The following is a 17934-nucleotide window of genomic DNA, read 5'->3' on the forward strand; positions in this document are numbered from 1 at the left end:
AGACAGCTGGTAGAGAAATGGTGGTAGCAGATTCAATTTGAATTTTACTGGAGAAATTGAAAAAATTAGTTAGTTGGACACAAGTAATTAACAACCATTTTATGCTGCTTCAATGATCCTCAAGTCAAAAGTGATGATGGTCGCAGCATTCAGTTCCATTTATTACTCAGGTGTTGAAGCAGTGTGTCTCCATACAGTAAAACTGAGACAACATTCAAGCTTAACACACTGTTCCCTATTGTCCTGATGTTATAATTGACCAGGAACCCACATAAATACTATGGCAACAAGGAATCTTCTGCCACCTAAAAGATCTACAAAGCACAAGTCAGATTTGTGAAATAATATCCTCCATCACCTGGATGAGTGTAGCTCCATCACTCCAAGAGCTCAAAACCAAATCAGAAAAAAGTTTCCTTAATTAGTGCCCCTTATACCACTTGAAGGTCACTCCCCTCCATTGAGACAGTGACAGCAGCATAAATATACAAGATGAAATGCAGTAGTGTCAAGGCTTTTCAACCCCAAGCAGCATCTAACCCATGACCTCCACCAATTGGAGGTTGCAGGCAACAGATGCATGGCATCATGACCTCCAGCAAGTTCCTGTCCACTGTCCTTACTGGGTCACAATCCTGGAAGTTCCTGATAACATGGTGTATGTGCACATGCAGTGCTGACTGAAATGATTTCAGAACCTGCCTCACCACCACATTCAAGGGGAACAAATGAAGATCTTGTATTTGTATGACATCCTCTAAATTGCACTAATTACATGTGTATTAAAATGCTAGTAGTGTTCCAGTGCATTAAGTATATCCCTTTATTATAGTAACAAAGATCACAAAATTCATGATTTCTATACAGGAATGCTGATTTATGCTTTCACAATTTACAATTAATTAGTTATGAAAATTCAGTAATAGATCTTCAAGAATGAAACACGAGCATCATTCACAGCAAAATTTCAGTTCCAGCACTGGCAATATATTTCTCTGCAATTTTATGCACAGTAGTGTTCAATTCAGCAACTACTGCAGAATTTCATTCCACAGTCCAGTTCATTCTGACTGGATTAGGCCATGCAGCTGGTTAACAATGCAACAGAATAAAAAAAAATCTGTTAAACCACTTGTGTAATACAGTATTACAATTTTAAAAGTGGTTATTAAGTTGGAATTCTGTAGTCAGTGCTTAGTATGGAACCAGTTGTAAACAAGAGACAGGCCACATTTCTTCATCTCATCAGGAACTCATGCTATTGCTTTGGCTTCAGGCAGAAATGCTTCCCAGTATTTAATCAACTGAAAAATAATGATATTATTAGAGATTTCAAATGGAATTTAGAAAACATTTTTCATAAAAAAGTTACAGTAGGTACTCGAAGAATAATCCTATTTTCACACCTACAAATTAAATGGACATTTGGGAAAAGTAGTAAAAAGATGATTCTGCATGACAGGAAAGGTACACTTGTTCTATTAGGGAAGTCTCCCCTCTTCCACATTAAAGCTTGCATTTATATAGCATTTTTCAGGACATCTGGACACCAAAGAACTTTGGTAGGTGAAGCACTTGAGTGAGAGCAGTGGAAGATGAAGTGGGGTTGGGGGCAGAGCAAAAAGTCTCAGAATAAAGCTCTGTTTGGGCAGAGGACATCTCAAAGCTGCATCGGTGCTTTTAAATGAAGCAGTTACGTAAAAAAACTGACAGTTCAAGAGCATTACTGAATTTAATATGCTGATTACACTAACTGCACTGACCTCCCAATATATAAATGTGCAAATCAAAAAAGTGTCCATCTTATGAAAACCAGACTGATATTCCCATAAATTTGTTCTATAGGTGACCTCAGATCATCTTCAAGTTCAAAACTGACACAAGGACAATGTCAAGCACACTGGCTTCCTCTGCTCTGGAATGAACTCATTGGCAGATTGCCTAAAGTAGTCAATAGTTGCATCCACAATTCCAGTATCTGGATAATTAGCCAGAACAGTTATAAAACTTACCTGTTGCTGCGTTTGCACTAAAGATTCAAGGTACTTAATTATAACAGTTTTGAAGTCCTTTACTCTTTCTTTCTGAAAATGAAACAAACAAGATCAAAGGATGGCTTAAAGAGCAAATAGCTGTAAATTTATTCAGACACTCATCCATTCCACATACCTCAAATCTGCCTACTTCCTTGCGGATGGTTTTTGAGATCTGTTCAAAGTCCCTCTCTCCTTGTTGGACTCTTGCCTCCCACTGTAGGGAAAGAATGTGAATTAGACAAATTAAGTTGTGAATTTAAAGATAGAACCAATCAGTACTTAAAGCAATTTTTATGTTCATCAGCAAACAGAATAAAAATCTATTACATGAAGTCTAATTGTAGTTCAAAAGTTGAGTACAGAATTGTTTAGATTGTTGCAACTAGAAATTTAACTCAAGGAAAAGGAAAATCAAGTGAAATTCAAGAGGGAATGCAAGACTACTCTGGCTACAAAATTTAGAAGCTGATTTCTGTAGAGCAACTGACATTGTTCAAACAAGACAGCTAAGTAGAAAATAAGTCAGCCTAAGAAATAAATTAACAAATAGGGAACCAAAAGGAGACACATGCACGAGGCAGGGAGCATGGCTAAGGCATGAAGATTGCTGCTGCTGCCTAGGTTAAAACTTGATAGATTTTAGAAAGGATGGCTGCACTAAACACCAAGTTAATAAAACAAAATGGGATGTATCCAAAAGGAAAGCAAGGACAGAAATTGCAAGGTAGAGACAACACATGATGCCAGAGGTCCAGATAATTGTAAATATGAAGCCCTTGGTTAAAAAGGTGCAATCACAGGACAATTAAGTTCACCTTTGTGGTAGGAAAGCTTGAAATGTGTGGGGTTTAAACCATGCCTTGGACAAGTACAAATTAATGAAAGTCAGCATGAGTTAAAGTATTTAACAAATCTGAGCTGAGTAAAGGCTTGATAGTAATGTGTACTTCCAAAGAGGGTGAAGTGCTAGCCTAACTAGTCAAAGCTGAAGCCCATGAATTAAAAAGGGGGCAGCAACAGCATGGATGTTAAATTGGCTAAATAAAAGCAATCAATGGTTTTCAGACTGCAGAGGTGGTACAGGGGTTTCCCAGAGGACAATAAGGGTCACTGCATCTCATGATTAACATTAAATGACAGACTGGAGCACAAAGAGCAACAGTGGACAAACTACAAAGATGATAAAAGGTTAGGAGTAGGCAGACACAAGGGAGATGGAAATTCAAAGTGCAGAAGTGCAATATATTGCTTTCACATTCTGACCAAAAATGTAGATAAGAGGGTACAGAAACAGATGGACAGCAGGGGAGAGTTAAGACAGACTTGGTTTGGACAATGTCCAATTCCATACACTTAAGGTTGTGCAGGCCTAAGGGCTAGTGCTTGTGGAATCAGGAACTTCAGTTACATGACTAGCTCAGATGCTCATGTTGACCTAAGGAGAACCAACATCTAGGGATGTTACAAAAAGCCATTCCACCATCTATTTGCACCTCCCCCTCCAGTCTTGCATTTTACTGTTCTTAACAGTAGCTCCTTCAGCCATCTTGTCCCTATACTCTCCAAAAGGCTTTGCTACATCTTTCCCCACCACTCAAGCTCAGCCATCTTCAGTCTATCCCTTACTCAGATGCAATCCAATTTGACGAAGTAAATTCTGTTTTGAGCATCAAAGATCAAAAGTTTACTCTATTGTAAAGAGTAATTCTCCAAACAAACTGAGGTCATACAGCAGAGGTCTTTTGCCACGTCTGTACCAAACACTATTCTAATCCCACCTTTTCAGTGCTTGTATGCCATAGCATACAAGTCTAATAGCCTTGTATGCTATGGCATTTCAAGGTGCTCATCTAAAAAGTGTTTAGGGTTAAATGGTACAATACATTGAGTCAATAACAGCATGTGCATTCAACTACCACAAACGAAAATGACTAACAAACTAAAGACAAGTTGGGCACTAAGCATGAATGTATTTTAAAATCAACAGAAACTAGTCTATAGCCAAATCCTTCCCATATTTCCCAATTCTTCACCCATCACCAGATACTTGTGCTTCTAAGCCTACTTGCATGTGATGCAAAAGCTCAATTGTGACATTTTGCTTCAACTTTATCCTTCATTTAGAAGCTGGTGTTGAAAAGCGAGGAAGGGAAATAAAGTTCAGGAGAAATCAGAAACAGCAAGATGTGGAATCAAACATCTGTTTGCCAAATATGGCAAGGGAGTTGCTCATGCAATGTTCATGGAAAAGAAAAATGGAGAGAAGATTTACAACAGAATGTGGTGCTCAATACTAGGGACCTGGGTTCAGTTTTGACCTTGGGTGGCTGTGTGGAGTTTGTATGTGCTCACCATGTCTACATGAGTATCTTCCAGGTGTCCTCACCCAGTCTAAAGATGTGCAGGTTTAGGCAGATTAGCCATGGTATGTGGGGCGTTACAGGGATTGATTGCTGCAAGGAAGAGAAATGGGCTTGCGTATGTTCTTCAGAGTTGCTGGGCCAATTGACCTCTTTCTGCACTGGAGAGACACTACATACATGGTTACCAGGCAGCTATTAATTCCACCTTTATTTTTCAATCCACCTGCATCTCCAAGCCACTGCCATTTAGAAATCAGTTAAGCAAGCAAGAGCATTTAGCCTCAATTTTCATTTGTGCATTTTGTCCTTCAAAGATTAAACTGATTAAAAATTCCTAATCAGCTAAGTTTTAACCACATTCATACATGACATCTTGCTTAGAATTTGCAGCACCCATGCTTCTGAATTGCAATTTTATTGAAAACATTCATAATTAAGTGGTTATACAGGCACACATTCCAATTAGTATTGCAATATAGGAGTCAGTTATTCATTGATTTGTGCCCTCCCTGATCCAGGGCCTTCCCAGCAATTTAGCACTGCCTGGAATTTCCCTAAAGTTCTGTCGCAACAGGCTTCACACAGACTACAAACATTAGCCTGGCAAATTCAGTTTATCTATTGCATCATGCTTAGCTGAAGTTGCGCTTCTCGGCCTTTTGGCTAAGATCAAGTGTAGTATTGACATGCTGTATTGGTTGAAGTCATTAGGTTACATTTTAGCTTCATTTGAAGCAATTTTTAAAGCAGCATCTTGGCCTTTTGGCTAAGATGCCAATGAGATCAAGCCTTGAGGAGGAGCTATTACCTACTCCAATTAGCTTGGATCATGTAGATCAAGCCCATGACAGAGGTGAGAGCCCTGTCTTGTCAGCTTGCGAATCTTTATGCATTCTAATCAGTAATCTGTAAACTGTCTGTGCTTTATATGCTCTGAGGCCAGAACTCTCCATTCACAAGATAGAGGTTAACCTCAAAAGCTTGAGTTTACTATCAAATAAATTGGTTGGACTTAAACCTGGTGTTGTCAGACTTCTTATTGCGTTTACCCCAGTCCAATGCCAGCATCTCCACATCTTGTCAGCTTGGATCAGGAATGTCCCAACTTGTTGGGACTTTGAATTGATTGGATTGCATTGAATTGGAATAAAAATAAAAATCTTTGCAACAAGTTTTGATTTCACTCTTGGTACATATTCAGATTTGAAAGCATACAGGAAACAAACAGTTAACATGGATCTCTACAAAATACAATGGAGATGAGTAGTGGAAAATCTCTGGATCACATCTACATTTTGTATAGAATGCCGTTCATGCCCTCAAATTGTAAGGGACAGGAACATAGAAAACACCAAGCCTGCTCTGCCATTAATCATCATGGCTGATCCCCCAGTGCGATACTCAAATGCTCTGCCCACATCACTTGACACCTTTACAGTCTAAAGATTTATTTCCTTCTTAAAACATATGATTTTGCCTACATAGCTTTGTGTTAGAGAATGACAATGTCTTCACTTAGTGGTGAACTTGTGGCATCAATTCCAAATGGCCTGCCCCATATCCTGACGTACCCTCTGTTCTAGATTCCCCCAGTTACAGTAAATAACCCCACATCCAGTCCATTCAATCCTGTCAGAATTTTATGTTTCCATTAGATCCTCAGTCTAAATTCCACTGGCCCAGTCAACCCACTCATGTTACAATCCTACCATTCCAGATGAATCTTCACTGCACTCTTTATAGCAAGTATAGTCTTTCATAAAAAGGAGGCCAAAAGTGCACAGTATTCCAGTGGTACACTCCTGTACCAAGTTCTCTTGTATGTTGGTCTTTGATACAATTTGCCTTCCCAGTTGTTTCCTGTATGACACCTTTTGTACCTCATTTACCAACCACAATTTAACACTGCCATTCTCTTACTCCACGTGTATACATGGAGATCCAGTCTAACATGGATTTGCCCACTCAACTTGTCCAAATCTTCAAGACCCTCACCTCAAAAGTTTTGCATTAGCAAACTTGGAGATTTACTTTTGGTTCCCTCATTCAAATCATTGATGTGTACTCTGAATAGCTGTAAACCATGAAGTTTGTCTCAAAACACAGCTTGAGACTCAATGTTACAGTACAGTATAGGCACTTCAGCCCTCAATGTTGTGCTGGTCTGTGAAACCAATCTAAAGCCCATCTAACCTACACTATTCCAATATCATCCATGTTTATCCAATGGCCATTTAAATACCCTTAATGTTGGCAAATCCAGTACTGTTGCAGGCAAGGCATTCCACGCTCTTACTACTGAGCTGCTGTACAGTACCTCAAATATCATTTTCCCTGCAAGTCAGCAGAAGACTGAGCTAGCAGAAGGTGGATGAAGTGTCATTGGCTGTGATTTTTAAAGAGTGGTTTCCAAACTATGGAAAAGGTTATTAATATTTTCCAGGATATTGCCACTACAGCAAGTGTTTAGCTGTGGGACCTAGCTGGAAGAGGGGCTTAATTTTATGGCGTTAACTTGAGAACATAATAGGAGCGGAGTAGGCCATCAAGCCCTTCGAGCCTGCCCTGCCATTAAGATCATGGCTGATCTGAAGTGGATCAGTTCCACTTTCTCCCCATAACCCTCAATTCTCCTGTCTATCAGAAACCTACCTGTGACTTAAATATATTCAGCAAAGTAGCCTCCACCACTTCAATGGGCAGAGAATTCCAGAGATTCACCACCCTCTGAGTGAAGAAGTTCCTCCTCAACTCTGTTCTGAGAACTAAAAGGCTCATCTCATGTGCTTGGAGAAAGGATGGATTTATCTTTCCAAATGTTTCAAAGTCATCTTGTGAAAATGAATTTCAGATGTTGTTCAGATCTATCCTGGTAAAATTGCAAGGTTGAGAAACTAAAATCAACAAAATGAAACATGGGCTTGGAGAATATAGACTGTTTGTTATTCCACTCGGAAACACACTGGATCGTTTCTCAAACAAAAACTTGAGAAATTCTGTAGAAGCAGCAAACCCACTGCAAGAGTAGGATCAAATCTTCTACCCTCTGGAGATGCTGAAAGTGGAGGGTTACATTTTGCAGCCAGAACTCTACTTGGTTATATGTATACTTCAGTTGATGCAACATAGTTCTTTAATAAAACATTAAATCAATAGCTTGAGGAAAATCTGATTTCAGCATTTAAGCAGTGATTCAACATCCTACTTAAAAAGTATAGAATTTACAAAATCAGTGGTTGAAGTACATGTTTTAACAATAAATTAAGGATTATTAATGATAAATAGTAGATTGTGTTTTGCACAAATGCAAGGAGATTCTTATATTCTCACAAGTGCCTCATGGAATTTACACTTGAAGAAACTATCCTATAAGTAGAGTCTTAACTGGGCAAGAATCCAACTCTTAGCTGACCAAGACAGCAAGACCAGAAAGATTTGACAATGCAATTTAAAAATGCATTCAGGTTAGTCAAATAGTCTGATAAAACATTTGTCACATGGCCTGCTGCACCCATCAATTGCTTGCCAACCCTATTAGTGACAAAGTTATACAACTGTAATATGGTTTAACTGTTAAAGACATGGAAAATACTTCTGCTCAACAACTCCACCAAAAGTAAATGTAGTGTTGTACTTTACATGCATCTAATGTCTGTTTCTCATCTTTGGTAAAAGCATTCTTTCTGCTTGTATCACAGCTTGGTATAGTTCCTGCTCTGCCCAAGACCAAAATAAACTACAAAGTGTCATGAATGAAGCACAGTCCATCATGCAAACCAAACTCCCATCCATTGACTGTCTATATTTCTTGCAGCTTCAGAAAAGCAGCCCAGCATAATCAGGGATCCCATGCATTTGCTCTTCACCTTGTCAAAAAGGCAGCCAGAGATCACATACCAATCAACTCAACAGCTTCTTGCCTGCTGCCAGATTTTATGGCCTTACCTTGCACCAAGTTGATCTTTCTCTACAGCCTAACATTATATTCTGCCTTCTCTCCTTCTCTATGCTTTTTGTATAGTGTGCAAAACTTCATGTGACAAAAATCAAAATCTTAGTTTACTGATGCTACTCAAATTCAGTAGACTTGTACAAATGAGGACACTGGTATGATCAGACGAGAATCCACAAAACCAAAGCCTAAGAAAATGCACAAAACCACAAGTGGGAAATTCTTAAACTAGTTAAAATTTAAAGTTTATTTATTGTCACAAGTAGATTTACATCAACATTGCAATGACATTACTATGAAAATCCCCTAGTCACCACACACACTTGTTCCAAGCACAGAGAAATTAAGCATAGCCAATGCACCTAACCAAGCACATCTTGATAAACCCATGCAGACTCCACACTGACAGTGACCCAAGGCAGGACTTGAACCTGGGTCCCTGGCACTGAGGCAGCAGTGCTAACCACTGTACCATATTTCAATAAAGTTGCAGGTATCTTATTATGAGTGTACTTGAATATCTAGAATAAAGTAGCCTCTACCATGTTAAAAATGTGCATATCAAACATTTGGGATGAGGGTTGCTGCAAAGTTAACTGGAAGTAAGCTGTTAGAATACATGTTACATACCCACAGCTGATTAGAATAGGGCTGCAGGGCCAACAGTTCTACATTCTAGTTTGAATATTAGAAAACAGACTTGCTTCCTTAGACTTGGAGTCAAAGGAAGCAAGCCCTTTTATGTCCTAACTGAGATGATCACCTCCCTAAAAGTGAAAGTCAAAGGCTTTGAGCAGAATACTTCTTTTCTAAACCTAGATTTGCTTCAGTCACTTACACCTGTATCATGTTTCATCACAGCACCAGTAACAGATACAGTCAGAATGGTCTGGGAGAGATTTATCCTTCAAAAGATGTGCCTTTGATCAATTTCTACAATCACTAAACTTGCGAAAAAGTGGCAAGTTTCCTTTAAGCTGAACAGAAATTTACCAGTTATGCAAGTGCCAAGAGGTCAAGGTAAACAACACTGTCTTATTAACTGGAACAATATCCTCCCATATTCTCAAAGGGCATCAGCAATGTACATTTCCTCTAGCCTGTGTTTCTTCATTCTTGGGAGTCTGATATTGTCAACTCCATCACTATGTCTAGAGGCTAGACTGGATACTGTTTTATGTACTTACCACCATTTCCTTCCATGATTTTTCTCACTCAGGCATTTGCAACTGATCAAATGAACCAGCAGACCAATTTCAATGAGCATTCTAACCATTTCACATTTGGTTGTGTGAGAATTTAGCAATATTTGAACTACGTCAGAAGTAAACGTGAGGTATTGATTTAGTCAGCTCTTTGAATACAGTCCAACTTGGAAAATCTGCCAGATGATTTCAGCTCACCTGCTTGCATAGCAATGATTTAACTCTCAAAACCTGTATTTATATAACACTTCTCACAACCATGTGTTTTATTGTCAATGTTTTTGAACAGTGACTCAAAAACTCAAGTTTGTCCTGCAAATTGCAGAGTCATACATGCAATAAAGGTGCATGGTTTTCTTCCCATTTTGCACTGAGTTAACTGATCTCAATAAGGGTATCGCAAGAGGAAGACAAGGACAGTGATGCACTTCACGCAGATCAGTAAAACTGACATTGTGCTGAAGATACTAGAACAAGGTGATACTTGTGAACCTATATCTAAAGAATAAATGGCTTCAGGAGGCAAAGTTGAAAGCAAAATTGTACAAAAACTTAAAATTAGAATGGTTAGGAATCAGCTTAAAAATCAAATTCTTGGAAAGTAGTTTTAAAAAGGAATGTCTACAATTTACAAAGTACATTTCTACTGAAATTATGGGTGTTTAAAAGCTTCCTACCTCCTCAATTTCCTTGTGAAGCAGGGTAAAACAAATTACACAAGTTACTAAAAAATATTTCATTTGGCACTTATTCCTACTGAAGCAGGATTTTGTTGAATTCTACTTTAATTATATACCTTCCTGAAATCAGAATTCTTACCTTAACTGTACAAGTTTACTCTGATATACATGCAGTATCCATTCATAGAATCAGGATGTTTACAGCATGGAAACAGGCCCTTCAGCTCAACTTGTCCATGCAATTTTAGTTTTTAACCATTAAGCTACTTCCAATTGTGTGTTTGGCCTATACCCCTCTTATCCATTTAACTGTCAGTGCCTTTTTTAAAGGACAAAATTATACCCACCTCCAGCAGTTTGTTCCAGACATACCCTCAAAAAATTGCCCCTCTCTCCCTGCACCTTAAACCTATGCCTTCTAGTTTTAGACTCTTCTACTTTTGGCAAAAGATATTGACTATCTAGCTGATCTATGCCCTTCATTTTATAGGCCTCTATGAGGTCACCCCTCAGCCTGGTACACTCCAGAGAACAAAGTCCCAGTCTATTCAGCCTCTCCTTATAATTCAATCCATCAAGTCCTGGTAGCATCCCAGTAAATCTTCTCTGCACTCTTCTATAATAGGGAGGCCAGAATTCCAAGTGTAGAATACTGTACACAGTATTCAAGTGTGGCCTTACCCATGTCTTGTACAATTTCAACAAGATGTCTCAAGTCCTGTACTTAATGTTCTGACCAATGACACCAACATGCCAAATGCCTTCTTTACCACCCTGTCAACCTATGAATCTGCTTTCAAGGAGCTATGAACCTGTAGCTCTAGAACGCTCCCTAATGCCCTATTAAGTGGTTTTTTTTTTAAATCCTAACCACTGCTATAGATTCAAGCTGAGGATTTGTTATGAAGGCCCAAGGCAACTCTAGTAACCAAAAGTTATTACCAGATTGGATTTGCAGTTCACTTCCCATATTCTAGGAAGAAGGTAAAACAATAAGACATGGATGCTGGGACTCACCCATGACAGATCTGACAATACAAGAGCCTAAATTGCAGGCAAGATAATAGTGAAGAGCCAAAAACAAAAAATGCAAATGAGATTAGAAACACTAATTACAAGAGTAACAAGGATGAGTTATAATCAACACAATTTTGACAGTCAGTTAAAGGGGGTTCACCCTGGGATTATGTGAACAAATAAAAAGTTGAATCCCCTTCTAGTTCTTCAGTGCATTTGTTCTAATGAGCAAAACTTCCATCACAGGTATTCCAAAAGTCAGTGGGACTCAACGAAACACTTGGACTAGAGTCTATCCAGAACTTTCAGATCTGCAATATGTTGCTTTGAGTTATCAGGGTAGGGTAATGAGTTAAAGCATGTGATCCTGGGCTTTGTAAATAGAAGCAAAGTACAAAACTCAGGTAGTAAATATTAAATTATTCAGTTCTCACATTTAGATTTGTGAAGACAACAGAATTTGGATGTGAAGATACTACTTAGGTGAGCTTGTCTGAGTAAAAGGAGTAAAATGTATGAACAATTTAGAGTAAACGAAACTGGTTTCCAATGGTGGAAGGATCCACAGGAGACAAAATGAGTAATTAGATTTGGAATGTACTGCACCAATAGCAGACATGGATTCAGCCACCTTCAAATAAAGGAATTCAATAGTTATACAATAAAATTGCACTTGTGAAAACAGCAGGCCCAAACTATTGTGCTCAGTACACAGACTGGGAATTTATACTGCCAAATAAACTTGGTAGAAAAGTCAAAATAAGGAGTGTACTGAACTGTTATTTAAAGCTACACAAATTAGCAAGATTAGATATAGTGACACTGTTGACTGTCAAAATATTAACTACAAAAATGAACTAACTTCAAAATCAATAATTATTTTTAGGAACATGAAAAATCTGTTTTCAAAGCACTCATTAAGAACATTAGTGCTTTGGTAGCTGAAGTGTTTGCTCTCTTGAAACCAAAACTCTAATTAGCTGTACTTCCTGGATTTTTTTCTTCCAAGAAATAATGTGACTAAGTCCAAGTTAAATGTGGTTGATTAGGTAGATAATTGGTTTTCAAATACTCAGCATTATAGATCAAGTAACCAAGTGTAATGGCCCATTAATCAAAAAGTAACAAGCTTAAGAAGAGGGTAAACATAATCACAACCACCTGCTTCATTGGCATTGTTAAACAAGCAAAAATTAAATGCAAATAGAAAAACCCTGCATAAGATGAAGTTGTATGATATGACAGAATCCTTTTGTAGATACCAGCATATTTAAATAGGAAGCTTTTCAAATTTGAAAAGCATTACCCATTACATAGTTGTGGACTTTACATTTCCAACACATTTGGATAGGATCATCTCCAAATAAAAACTATCTATAAGAAAATACTTACTTCTCTAATCTCTTCTTTAGCTTGCTGTATTTTGTCAGGTTTATTTGCATACTGGAGTTTGGCATCAGCTTCCCTTTTCTTTTGGAGAGTGGCTTGAGCATCCTGCCATTTCTGCCAACATTTCATTCGATAATCAAACACACCCTGCAGAGTAAAAAGACATTTCAATAACACCATAAAAGCACTAAAAATCAGTGATGCCATGGAGTCAAATATGCTTTAATGCACATTTAACAAATCATATCTTTTACACAGGTGATGGATAAACCCACAAATTAATGAAGGAATCCCAAAGTATGCAGTGATGAAAAACAGGTAATTTTTGGGAAATTAACTGGCCATCGGAAAAAATTTGTTACAAGGAGGCTTACTGCACATTCACACTGCAAAGAAGTTACTGTGAAAACCCTCTAAGTTGCTAGACTGCAGCACTTGTTTTAGGTACACAGGGAGAATTAATATGGCCAATGCACCTAACCAGCATGTCTGTGGGAGAAAACCCAAGTATTCACAGGGAGTGTGCAGACTCCAGTCACCGAAGGCCAGAATTGAATCCAGGTCCCTGGTGCTGAGAGGCAGCAGTGCTAACAGTGCCACCCTCTCAAAGAAAGTCAGCACGAGTGTTTCACCAACTTGATTGGGTTCTTCAATAAGTGTTTGATGTACGTACAGACTGGCATTTGGTGATGTATTAAAATTTAAACAATTAAAGCCTGTAGTGATGTTGCAGATACAAAATTAGAAAAAAAGTGAATTAGACAAGTATACAGTGGTGTCCCTATAGATATTAGGGCTGCTACTCCAAATTAAACTGAAAATTGGACTGAACATAAGTGACAAAGCTCAATGTATCAAAATGACTTCAACTGTCCATTCTGCTAACCCATATGCCTTAAAATCCCAGTTCCCTGTGTGGTTTACCAAACAATGCAGATCAGCAAATTTTAAAATTATGGTCCCTACATTAAAGCCTGTATGCAACAAAAAGGAGGAACTAGGGTGGCATCTGGCGTATACTTAAACTTGCAATTTCAGCAAAATTCCTGCAACTAACTTTTTACGTGCTCAGCTTTCTCACCCAAATCCTTGATTAGGTATAGAAATGTTAAAGCTTCAGAAAATGTACATACTATGGATTATGGAAGCAGAGGAAGAAGATCAGGAAATACAGCAGTACAATGATATCAGGTATTATCCAAATGTGCCACAATTTTCTAAACCAGTCACCTTTAAAATTAGCAGTATCAAAGGGTATTTTCCATTCCCCATTTACACCAGCATTCTCAAAAATAAGTGAAACAATGTCCTGCAATTACATTTATTCCATCCCATAGCTGTTATTTGTAAAATTTAGGTCAGGCAGGCACATGTAATTTACCATAACATGTCTGGAGTATTAACTTTTGTTTTTAAAATCAAAATTAAAAAGGACATGACCATTGCCATGACTAAATCCAATGAACTATTCACCTAAACACTAGCCAAAACATGCACTTTGGTCAAGAGGTATTTATTTCATGTTTCAGTAGAATAGATGCATGTTAACCTCATCTGACTGATTAGTAGAATGCATCTTAATACCCATTGGTTTATAAAACCCAAGTTGGCAACATCTTGCAGTTCTATCAGGAATACCTACTAAACTTGACAGTTTACCTTTACAGAAGAAATGAGTCGAACATAATCACTTAGAAGCTCGGCAAACAAGTAGAAGTCAGCACAAGCCTGTTCCTGGTGAAGCTGGTCTATCTTCTCTTCAACTTCTGCTAGCTGTGATAGAGCTCTTGATAGGGCAGTGTGGTCCTCAGAATTACCCAGCATGGCTGCACTTTTGGCAAAGGCAGCAGTATTCACTGACAGTTCTAAACAAAATAGTTGTTTTAGATTAATTAATGCTTTAAACAACTGTTCATGTTGAGATTTAAATGCTCTGGCAAAACTAATGCACAACCTCCAAATATGCTACAGGTAGACCATTTAATTCTGCAGGGTATGAATTGTAGATTGGCAGCAAATGAAAAAGGAGATTCAGATAAGCCAGAAGGGCTGATCATCTTAAATTGGAGTTCTGTTGGTCAAGTCAGAATGTGTGGCTATCCCTTGCAAAGTTCAAAGAGGACTTTGTGACTTGACAGGTCACTTGGACACTGAACAAGGAACAAAAAAAGTAAGGCTAACAAGACAAAATAAAGTTGTTTGAATCCAGATGTGACACTTCCCTCAAAGGATAAAGGGTAGAAATTGTGGAGGTATCAGTAACAAATTTTCCCTGGATAGAGGGGTGTGTCAGAGGACTAAGTGTTGCACCATTATCCCAAAAAGTAAGGATGAACCTTGCAGTTCAAAGTTAATCAGCCAGTTTCATTATAGACTAAAAAGCTGAGCCAGCAGAGATTAGGAGGACAAATTGAGTTTGATTAACTTAAGTTTGATGAGGTTGTAGAAGGTGAAACAGGATAGTGCAGTGACTATGAACTTACAACAGGCATTTGATTAAGTACTATAATGCAGACTTTAGTAAAATTGAAGCTCATGGGAATAAGGCTCAGCACTAGCATGAACTTTAACATTGATCAAGGGATAGAATGGTTGCAAGGATTATACAGCACAGAAACAGGTCAATGGCCCAGGTCAGTCCATACCAGAATGTATGCTACACTCAAGCCTTTGCACATCCTTCTTGAACACAACCCTTCCCCATCTCCCTCAAATACAACCACAATTTGCATCAAAATGAGGCAACTGGCAGGTTTTCCAAACTAGGAGCTATAGACTAGAATTGTGAATTATGGATCAGTGAGTTTAACATTGATACTAGGGAAGTTGCTAGAGCAAGTTACCAAGGATTTCATAACTCAGCATTTGGAAGGCAGTGGTATAATCAATGTCAGCTTGGATTTACAAAAGGTAAATCATGCTTGATAAATCTATTGGAATTTTGAGGATGCAACTAATAAGAGTTGACTGGAGAACTAGCAGTTGTTTATTTAGACTTTCAGAAGCCTTTTCACAAGGTCTCAGAACAGACTGAAGCAAAAGCATATGGGATTGCAGGTAACATCAAGATAGATAGAAAGCTGGTTAGCAGATTGGAAGTAAAGAGTTGACATAAAATGGGTCAGATTGGCAGGCAGTGAGTGGGATTCTGCAAAGAACTGTGCTGGGATTCCAACTGTTCACATTAGGATTTGGAAGAGGGAACTAAAATGTTGTTACCTCCAAATTTGCAGGGGATATAAAATTAGGTGGGAGAGCTGCAAGGATGCAGAGAAGCTTCAGTGTGACTTGGACAGGCTGTGGATAAATGAGGTTATCCACTTTGGAAGCAATAAGACATATTACTACCTGAATGTAAATTGAGAGGTGATACTCAGCAAGACCTTGGTGTCCTGGAGCAGTTGAAAGTGAGTGCATAGGTACACAGTAAAGATGACAAATAGTATGTTGGTCTTCATAGAAAGAGGATTTGAGTATAGAGATAGGGATGTTTTTCTATAATTGTACAGGATGTTCATGCAGTTTTGGTGTCCTTATCAGAGGAAAGATGTCCTCACTCTAGAGTACAGCAGAGGTGTACCAGGCTGATTTCTGGGTTGGCAGGTCTGTCATGACAAGAGACTAGGTCAGTTCAGATTATATTCATTGCAGTTTAGAAGGATGGGTCTCACTTAAAATTCAAAACAGGGTGGATTCAAACATTCCCAGGGTGGGCAAGTCCAGAACTAGGGGGTCATAGGTTCACCCCTTATCCTGAAACTTTCAGAAAGGAGGTGGCGGGGGGGGGGGGGGGGGGGAAGAAATTTCTTCACACAGGGTGACGAATGTGTGACATTCACTACCAAACGTTCTGATTTCAAATGAAATTAGATATCGCTCTTGGGGCTACAGATATTGAATTCAAATGATCAAAATGAATGGCACAGCAGGGTCAAAAGAAAGAAAGGTCTATTCCTGCTTTTAGGAAGGTATACACTGGCACTCCCCAGAAGAATGACAACTTGGACTTGGGCCTCCAGGAAACAAGTTCAAAAATTTGAAGATGGCAAATTGGAAGTGCAGTAAAGAGAGAAAATAGCAACAGACTTCAAAATGACACTGGAATAGGCAAATAGCAAAGAAATTCAAAGTTTAAAAAAAGTGTGGTGATTAATTCTCATAAGAACACACAAGTGCTAAAATGATAGACCTGTATTGTTTGTGCAGAATTCTTGAGGGTGGTAGGTCAGGTTAATAATACTGATAAAAGTTAAAAAGGCAGAGTGACCAAAAAAAGTTGTGTCAATAGTTCAGCTCTAGATGGAGTAGAGATCTATTTGCACTAGATCTAGAGTCAGTGGCATACAGCACAAAGACCCTTTGGTCCATTGTGTCTGACAGTTCAAGACAAATCAACTATTCTAATCCTATTTTCTAGCATTTGCCTTGGTATCAGATGCCTGTTGAAACACTTGAGGATCTCTGCCTCCACCACTTTTTCCAGGTGGAAAATTTCAGGCTCCCACCACCCTCTGGTGAAAAAGGTTCCTCATCCCCCCCCCAAACCCCTTGCTGCTTAGCCCAATCACTGATCTCTCCACCCAAGTTTCTTCCAGTCTACTTGGACTGAATTTACACATCTCAAATCATACTACCCCCTCATCCTCCTTGGCTCCAAGGAAAAACAACCTCAGTCTATCCAATGTCTTAATAATTAAAACTCTCCAGCTCAGGAAACATCCTGGAAAATCTCCTCTGCGCCCTTAGTATTTTCACATCAGGGTGGTGAAGACATTCAACATGTTCTGGCCAATGAAACCAAACACTGAATACAGGAGTTGGATGTCTTGGAAGTTGTACAAGACATTTAAGAGGAGAGAGGGGAGAAATACAAAAAAAGGGTCCTGAGGTGCTATTTTTTTCCCGGAGGATCTGAATGAGCTGCCAGAGATAGTAGTTGAATATAATTTTGTCCGTAGAACATTGCCAGTTACGTGGATAAGATTGGTATAGGAGATATGGGCCAAATGGGACTAGATTAATGGTAAAACCTGGGCAGCATGGACATGTTGAGCCAAAGGGCCTGTTTCTATGCTGTAAACCTGACTCTATCCCTCCTATAATGTGGGTTCCAGAACTGTACACCATTCTAGCTATGGCCTAACCAACATTTATATAGCTTCAGCATAATCTTTAAGGGGTCCTGTGTATGGTTTGCTTCAGCTGTGCAAAGACTTCATTAAGATATTTCTGCTTATGTGATTTAAATGCTAGACCATGGTGGGGTTAACAGCTGACCACATTTTAAAAGTC

At 38.7% G+C, this 17934-nt stretch overlaps 1 protein-coding gene and 1 pseudogene across 1 annotated transcript in view; one reads left to right on the plus strand and one right to left on the minus strand.

Moving 5' to 3' along the window:
- Nucleotides 1–799: 799 nt before the first annotated feature.
- Nucleotides 800–17934, minus strand: part of snx2 (sorting nexin 2) — a 43660-nt gene continuing 26525 nt past the window's right edge. Inside the window, exons 11-15 of the mRNA XM_080188956.1 lie at nucleotides 14302–14507; nucleotides 12646–12789; nucleotides 2170–2250; nucleotides 2013–2084; nucleotides 800–1304 (exon numbers count right to left, since the gene is read on the minus strand). Coding sequence (XP_080045082.1) covers nucleotides 1254–1304; nucleotides 2013–2084; nucleotides 2170–2250; nucleotides 12646–12789; nucleotides 14302–14507 — 554 coding nt within the window. The 3' untranslated portion in view covers nucleotides 800–1253. The remainder of the gene's footprint in view (nucleotides 1305–2012; nucleotides 2085–2169; nucleotides 2251–12645; nucleotides 12790–14301; nucleotides 14508–17934) is intronic.
- Nucleotides 5043–5182, plus strand: LOC145343566 (U2 spliceosomal RNA; annotated as a pseudogene).

This window comes from Carcharhinus amblyrhynchos, chromosome 5 (assembly GCF_965287045.1).
Source record: "Carcharhinus amblyrhynchos chromosome 5, sCarAmb.v2.hapA, whole genome shotgun sequence".
NCBI lineage: Eukaryota > Metazoa > Chordata > Chondrichthyes > Carcharhiniformes > Carcharhinidae > Carcharhinus > Carcharhinus amblyrhynchos.